This window comes from Megalopta genalis, unplaced genomic scaffold (assembly GCF_051020955.1).
Source record: "Megalopta genalis isolate 19385.01 unplaced genomic scaffold, iyMegGena1_principal scaffold0263, whole genome shotgun sequence".
Taxonomy (NCBI): Eukaryota; Metazoa; Arthropoda; class Insecta; order Hymenoptera; family Halictidae; genus Megalopta; species Megalopta genalis.
The window spans coordinates 123,885-132,937 of NW_027476332.1; the positions used below are offsets into that span (position 1 = coordinate 123,885).

Consider the following 9,053-nt stretch of genomic DNA (forward strand, 5'->3'; position numbering starts at 1 on the left):
GAGCTAAATCATGTGTTTCGCATGGAGTTGAAGCTAAATCTTCTATATCGAATTGATTAGCTGCAAAATCAGGTGTCTCGCATGGATTTGAAGCTAAATCGTTTGTTTCGCATGAAGTTGAAGCTATTTCACGTATATCCCAATTGAGTTAAGCTCAATCATTTGATTCGCATAGATTTGAAGCTAAACCTTCTAGATCGCATTGATTTGAAGCTAAATCATTTGTGTCGCATGGATTTGAAGCAAAACCATCTACATCGCATTGATTTGAAGCTAAATCATGTGTTTCGCATGGATTTGAAGCTAACTCGTTTGTTTCGTCTCCGTTTGAAGCTATTTCACTTATATCGCAAGTATCTGAAGCTAAATCATTTGTATCGCATGGATTTGAATCAAACTCGCTTGTTTCGTCTGCATTTGGAGCTATATCACCTATATCCCATGTGTTTGAAGCTAAATCATTTGTGTCGCATAGATTTGAATCTAAGCCTTCTACTTCGCATTGATTTGAAGCCAAATCATGTGTTTCGCATGGATATGAAGCTAACTCGTTTGTTACGTCTGCATGTGAAGCTATTTCACTTATATCGCAAGTATCTGCATCTAAATCATTTGTATCGCATGGATTTGAAGCTAACTAGTTTGTTTCTCCTGCATTTGAAGCTATATCACTTATATCGCATGTATCTGATGCTAAATCGTTAGTATCGCATGGATTTGAAGCCATGCCTTCTACTTCGCATTGGTTTGAAGCTAAACCATTTGTTTCGCATGGATTTAAAGCTAAGCCTACTACTCCTAATTGATTTGAAACTAAATCATGTGTTTCGCCTGGATTTGGACCTAACTCGTTTGTTTCGTCTGTATTTGAAGCTAGATCACTTATATTGCAAGAATATGAAGCTAAATCATTTGTGTCGCATGGATTTGAAGCTAAAACTTCTACATAGCATTGATTTGAAGCTTAATCATGTGTTTCGCATGGATTTGAAGCTAACTGGTTTGTTTCCTCTGCATTTGTGGCTATATCACTTATATCACAAGTTCCTGTGCTAAATCATTTGTGTTACGGCCAAGTGACCTGGATTTATGGCAGGGGCCATGTGCTTGGGTACCCGGACGGTATGGGTCTGTCCCGGGCCGTTCCCGGGCACATGCGGCACCGTCATAACGTGCGGCACCGAGATTCCTGATCTCAGGAGCTCAGTGACGAGAAGTTTCTTCCGGAGGCTACAGCATCCAGAGAAGGCAGTGCATATAGCTTCAGAGCACTGCAACACCACAGAAGTCCAGCACCACAGCACCACAGCAGGACAATCACGCAGCAGCTCAACATCATTGCAGAACAACGCAGCATCCCAGTGCAGCCAACAGGCATCGACAGCAGTACCAAGTATCCCAGCCCAAGTGTTAAGTACATTTATAGTCCCATTTGCGTCAGTAAATCACTATGGCGGAAGATCTCAAACCGTTGATGATCGAGCGCGGAACGGTCAAGGCTGCACTCACGCGTTTTAAGACATTTATTTGCAAATTCGCGACCACGACTTCGGTGGGCTCTCTTAAGAAACGGTTAGATGCAAATGTATGTCTCCTTGACAATTTTAATAGAGTTCAAACGAGAATCGAAATACTCGTAGCTGGAACGGACGCCGAAGCAGCGCACGCGATCGAGCGCGAAGAATTCAAGACCCCGTATTTTGATCTGATAGATCAAGTCGAAATAGTCATTGCCCGTGCCACTCCGGAGCAGAGTAGGATAACCACGAACAGCCCGATATCCGCGCAGACTGCAGATACCGCAATAAACGTTGGATTACCGACACTGCAACTGCCTTCCTTTGATGGCAATTACAGTGATTGGGTGAAATTTAAAGACACATTTACATCAGTGATTCACGAGAATAATTCATTAACAGACATACAACGGTTCCATTATTTAAATACCTCACTCAAGGGGGTAGCGGCTCGTGTGATTCAAGCGTTAGGCGTGTCCGGAACAAATTACAGACATGCATGGGAATTACTCAAGTCGCGATATGAAGATTCCACAAGTCTCAAGCGGCATCATGTAAATTCATTACTTGATTTAAAATCCATTCAAAGGGAATCAGATATCACATTGCGGGAATTTCTGGACGAAGCTACAAATCATAGAATAGCGTTAATGTCTTTGGGTGAATCGGTTGAAACTTGGGATACCATGTTAGTTCCATTATTGTCCAGAAAGTTAGGTCAAGTGTCCATGAGAGAATGGGAAAGGAGAATAATATCTCAGTCGGAAATGCCTACATTTGGTCAATTATCTGCGTTTATAGAAGAACGTTCCAAATATTTAGCAAATATCGCGGTCAGTGTTCAGGTAGCTGCACCTAGGGTCGACCAGCGACCTCGAGGAACAAATAATACCCCTCGTTACAACTACATAGCTTCGCATGTAGTTAACTCAGCCGGGTGCCCCGCATGCAAGGCCAATCACGCGATATATAACTGTGAGAAATTTAAGAACAGTGATTTAAATACAATAACAAAGATAGTGCAAGAAGCCCGGCTGTGTTTCAATTGTTTGTCATCGGGACATCGGGTACGGGCGTGTACACGGAGTCATTGCAAACAGTGTGGAAGGAAGCATCATTCCTTATTACATAATCCCGAATTCAAACGCGCAGAAGAAGGCTACGCGGCTACAGGAGAATCAGATTCGCGAGAACCCCCAGTACTCACAGCTAACGTAGCAAATACAATAGGGCATGCCGTATTATCAACAGCAATAGTTTATGTCAAGGACAAGGGGGGTCAGTCACATAAATGCAGGGTATTATTAGATTCGGGATCTCAAGCAAATTTTATAACCACGGAATTTTACCAACGACTCGGCATCAAACCGACTGCAATAATTTCAACAGTGACAGGATTAGGAAGGGCAGTAAATTCCATAGAAGGTAGAGCAACATTAACAATTCATTCGCGATATAATAAATTTCAACACACGGTACAATGCCTATCAATAGAAACCATCACGTCAGACATGCCCAATTTTCAGATACATAGAGAAAAAATAGAAATTCCAAGTCACATAGAGCTAGCCGATCCAGAATTCCATTTACAACGGCCAATAGATATGCTCATTGGAGCAGGTCTATTTTGGACATTGCTATGTGTCGGTCAACATAAGTCAACTTCCAACCTGCTCTTGCAAAAGACCCAACTAGGTTGGGTTTTGGGAGGCACTCCTACCTGTACAAATAAGAAATTATCACAAGACAATAAGTGTTGTTTAGCCACACTCAATGACCTACAATCTCAATTAGAGAGGTTTTGGGACATAGAGGAACTAACCCCAAGCGATACTAGATTAATCGATGAATGCGAGGCACATTTTAGGGAAACCATAAGACGAGATACGGACGGTAGATATATGGTTAGAATACCGTTTAAATCCAACGCAAATGAATTAGGTACTTCGCGAGCGCAAGCTGAACGGCGGTTATATTCGTTAGAAAGGAGGTTAGCAAGATATCCAGAAAAAAGACAGCAGTATACAGAATTCATGTCAGAATATGAGACATTAGGGCATATGTCGCGCATTGTAGAAGGTACACACGAGCAATCCGCCTACTATCTTCCCCACCACGCTCTATTCAAGGAAGGCAGCACGACAACGAAGCTTCGTGTTGTGTTCGATGGATCAGCAAAATCCTCATCAGACCTTGCATTGAACGACATCCAATTAGTGGACCCTACAGTTCAAAGCGATTTAATTTCCATTTTAATTCGTTTTCGATATAATCGGTACGTCCTGTCGGCCGATATTGCTAAAATGTATCGACAAATTTTAGTTCATCCAGCAGATAGGAAGTATCAAAGACTTTTGTGGCGAGCACAGCCCCATCTCCCAGTCCAAGAGTACGAGTTAAACACAGTAACTTATGGTACAGCATGCGCTCCTTTCCTAGCGACTCGTACTCTGCACGAAATTGGACTAACCTGTGCTCACACATTTCCGACGAGCAGTAAGGTTATAATCAATGATTTTTACGTAGACGATTTATTAACTGGGGCTCAAACAGAACAGGAAATAGAAACGCTGAAAAGGGAGCTGACGCAAATTCTATCACAAGCAGGTACGGACCTTCGTAAATGGGCAAGCAATTGCCCGACAGTTACAGCAACACACAGTACAGAGAGAAATCGCGTAATCGCCGTAGATAAAGACCCAAAAACGTTAGGCCTCTTGTGGTCACCGACGACCGACCACTTAATGTTTAGAGTAGAATCCCCACAGAACCAGCGTGTCACAAAACGTACTATTCTTTCTGAAATAGCTCAAATTTTTGACCCGTTAGGACTAATATCCCCCATTGTAATAGTCGCAAAATTGATCCTACAACAACTATGGCAGACTCAGATAGGTTAGGATCAATCAATACCGCAGAACCTGCATAGTCAATGGCTCCAATACCGCCAAGATATTAGCAAGGTAGGAGCAATGAACATCTCGCGATGTGCAATTTCAGAGTGTTTAGATGACATAGAACTGCACGGGTTTTGAGACGCGTCCGAGAAGGCGTACGGGGCTTGTGTTTACCTGCGCTCTAGGGATCTGTCAGGTAGTTGGGTAACGCGCTTATTGTGTGCAAAGTCCAGAGTCGCACCGCTCAAAACCATTTCATTACCGAGATTAGAATTATGCGGTGGATTATTACTAGCAAATGTAGTAAACAAGGTTAGAATAGCATTAGACACAATAAGGTTTAAGGAATACCTGTGGACAGATTCGACGATCACCCTCGCCTGGCTTTGAAGCTCCCCAAACAAATGGAAAACCTTCGTAGCCAATAGAGTATCGCAAATTCAGGGTTTAACGTCAAGTGATAGTTGGAGACATGTAGCCTCTGAAGACAACCCGGCAGATTTAATTTCGCGAGGCACAAAACCAGGTACATTACAGAACACAACCATTTGGTGGGACGGTCCCACCTGGTTACGTCAGAGCTCAAGTCTATGGCCTAGCGCGTTAGATAACCCAATCGACGTTCCGGAAGAGAAGGAAAGGAAACCGGTTATGTTGACTATATCGACTGCAGAGAGTAGCATTGTCAGGAGATTTTCAACCTATACGCGGTTACTCAGAAGCATAGCATACTGTCTCAGATTTGCCAAAATTATGAGAAACCGAGTTAAAAAATTAGAAGGTGACGCATCAGGTTCGCTAATAACGGGTCCATTGACAACAATAGAAATCAATGCAGCGAGAACACGTTTGGAATTACTTGCGCAAAGGGAGGCATTTTCGACAGAGATCAGATTAGTACAAACGCAACAAGCACTTCCAAATTCCAGTGCGCTACGGTCTCTAAATGTATTTCTGGACAATGGCGGACTACTCAGGGTGGGCGGAAGACTATCCAACGCACCCATAGACTACGATCAAAAACATCCGATCATATTGCCACCAAAGCATCCGCTAACGGATTTAATAATCAAATGCGAACATCACAGGTTAATGCATGCGGGATGTCAGGCTGTTTTAACGTCATTACAAACAAGGTATTGGTTGGTCTCAGCAAAACATAATGTAAAACGAAACATACGGAAATGTGTACGGTGCTTTAAAACAAACCCATTGAGTCAAACCTATCAGATGGGTCAATTACCTGCGTCGAGAGTCACCCCAGCGCGACCTTTTTTTACCTGTGGAGTTGATTACGCAGGCCCATTTTTTACAAAGGAGAGAACGAGAAGCAAGGTAACAGTCAAGGCATACCTATGCATTTTTGTATGTTTCGTTACGAAGGCCGTACATTTAGAATTAGCTACCAACTTGAGTACCGACGCTTTCATAAACTGTTTCCGACGTTTTATTGCCCGACGGGGACGATGTCATTGTATCATATCCGATAACGGTACAAACTTCATTGGGGCGCGAAACGAGCTAGTTGAGCTAAATATCTTAATTAAGGACAAACAACACAACGAAAAAATTGCAAACGCACTAAGTCAGGAATCCATCGAATGGCGATTAATTCCTCCGCACTCTCCACACTTTGGTGGATTGTGGGAGGGAGCGGCCAAATCTGCTAAATACCACCTCACACGCGTTATAGGAGATCAGAGGCTCACGTTCGAAGAGCTATATACGTTACTGACGCAAATAGAATCCTGTTTAAATTCACGCCCACTTTCACCATTATCCTCAGATCCCACAGACCTAAACCCTTTGACTCCTGAGCATTTTTTAATTGGTACTGCCCTTACCACACTGCCATCTCCTGACCTACGAGATATCAAGGACACTCGACTCAACAGATACCAGCTAATCCAGCAAATGGTCCAGCATTTCTGGCAAAGGTGGCAGCGGGAATGTATACAACAGTTACAGCAACGACACAAATGGCAGCATTCCACCACGTCGAAATTAGCCGTGGATTCCTTGGTCATCATCAGGGAGGACAATCTACCCCCGTTACAGTGGAGCATGGGAAGAATCGTTCAGGTTCACCCTGGTACAGATGGAGTGATTCGTGTCGCAACAGTCAGAACGTCAACCGGAACAATTAAACGACCCGTGACAAAATTGTGTATAATATCTTTAGATCACTTAGAAATGTCACACGAGGTGTAGCGCAACTATGTATAGTGTAAATTTCGATCATTGTAAATATTGTAATATTCACACAGAATACGTAGATTGTAATCATATCATAAGCTTACACTTATATGGGTTATCAACTATAGACATAGTTGAACATGCGATGCATGTTCAAGGTGGGCGGTATGTTACGGCCAAGTGGCCAGGATTTAAGGCAGGGGCCATGTGCTTGGGTACCCGGACGGTATAGGTCTGTCCCGGGCCGTTCCCGGGCACATGCGGCACCGTCATAACGTCTCCTGGTCCTTGATTACGGTCCAGTCAATTACGGTTGGGTCTGGCATTGTTCGGGCACGTAGGCCCATCAGCGCGGGATGTCTAGCAGGAGTTATTTTGCCACTCTCCCTCCTAACTCCCGACCCACCGTTTTGGGGCAGTCTCACTGGATTTGGGATTGCAGTGATTGGACCGTAATTCCTTGCCGCCCACCCTAGGTCAAGAGAAGTAGGGAGGACCGAGGTGATATTAGGCATGACTCCGGTCCTCTAGAGACAAGACGGAATAGACAGACAGAAAGCACAGAAGATCAAAGGGCACAGAACATCAGATGAGACAAAACATTCTTAGAGCTTCAGAAGAGAATACCTTAGACTGACAGAATAGAACAGAAGACGTAGAGAGATACGCGTAACGCTTAGGTTGCGCGTTACAAATAGAGTACTAGCAATTCATTTAGTCGCACTACAGTGGGTGGACCTTCGAGTTAGTCGGCACCAAGTGCAATATTCAGAGGATCTCCGTCTTCCATCTGATGAGTCCTCAACAATTTGCTTCGCATGGATTTGAAGCTAAACCTTCCACATCGCATTGATATGCAGCTAAATCATGTGATTCGCATGGATTTGAAGCTAACTCGTTCGTTTCGCCTGCATTTGATGCTATATCATTAATATCACAAGTGTTTGAATCTAAATCATTTGTTTCGGATGGTTTTGATGCTACACCTTCTACATCGCATTGATTTGCAGCTAAATCATGTGCTTCGCAACGATTTGAAGCTAACTCGTTCGTTTCGCCTGCATTTGATGCTGTATCATTAATATCCCAAGTGTTTGAATACAAATCATTTGTTTCGGATCGATTTGAAGCTAAACCATCTACATCGCATGGATTTGAAGCTAAATCATTTGTATCGCATGGATTTGAAGCTAACGCATTTGTTTCGCCTGCATGTGAAGCTATATCATTTATATCGCATGTATCTGAAGCTAAACCATTTGTTTCGCATGGATTTGAAGCTAAACCTTCCAAATCGCATTGATTTGAAGCTATATCCTGTGTTTCTCATGGAGTTGAAGCTAGCTCGTTTGTTTCCTCTGCATTTGAACCTATATCACTTATATCGCAAGTATCTGAAAATAAATCACTTGTGTCGCATGGATTTGAAGCTAAACCTTCTACATAGCATTGATTTGGAGATTAATCATGTGTTTTGCATGGATTTGAAGCTAACTCGTTTGTTTCGTCTGCATTTGAAGCTATATCACTTATATCGCAAGTATCTGAAGCTAAAACATTTGTGTCGCATGGATTTGAAGCTAAACCTTCTACATAGCATTGACTTGAAGCTTAATCAAGTGTTTTGCATGGATCTGAAGCAATCTCGTTCGTTTCCCCAGCATTTGAAGCTACATCACTTATATCGCAAGTATCTGAAGCTAAATCATTTGTTACGCATAGATTTGATGCTAAACCTTCTACATCGCATTGATTTGAAGCAAAATCATGTGTTCCATTTGCATATGAAGCTAACTCGTTTGTATTCCCTGCATTTGAAGATATATCACTTATATCGCAAGTATCTAATCCTAAATCATTTGTCTCGCATTGATTTGAAGCTAAACCTTCTACATCGCATTGATTTGCAGCTAAATCATGTGTTTCGCAGGGTTATGATGCTAACTCGATCGTTTCGCCTGCATTTGATGCTATATCACTTATATCGCAAGTATCTGAAGCTAAATCAGTTGTGTAACATGGATTTGAAGCTAAACCTTCTATATAGCATTGGTTTGAAGCTTAATCATTTGTTTTGCATGGAATTGGAGCTAACTCATTTGTTTCTCCTGGATTTGAAGCTATATCACTTATATCGCATATTTCTGATGCTAAATCATTTGTATCGCATGGATTCGAATCTAATCTTCTACATAGCATTGATTTGAAGCTTAATCATGTGTTTCGCATGGATATGGAGCTAACTCGTTAGTTTCGTCGGCATTTGAAGCTTTATCACTTATATCGCTGGTAGCTGAAGCTAAATCATTTGTTTCGCATGGATTTGTAGCTAAACCTTCTACATACCATTGATTTGAAGCTAAATCATTTGTTTCGCATGTATTTTCAAGCTAACTCGTTTGTTTCGCCTGTATTTGAAGCTATATTACATATATCCCAAGTG

At 42.4% G+C, this 9,053-nt stretch overlaps 1 protein-coding gene across 1 annotated transcript; it reads left to right on the top strand.

Annotated features, from left to right (window-relative positions):
- Nucleotides 1-1,199: 1,199 nt before the first annotated feature.
- LOC143262997 (uncharacterized) lies at nt 1,200-6,625 on the top strand (the record flags this gene model as incomplete). The annotated part of the gene is made up of 3 exons (XM_076528318.1): nt 1,200-1,414; nt 1,612-4,412; nt 4,836-6,625. Coding segments are annotated over 3 exons (4,806 nt in total), but the record flags the coding sequence as incomplete, so codon positions are not given.
- Between the last annotated feature and the right edge of the window lie 2,428 nt (nt 6,626-9,053).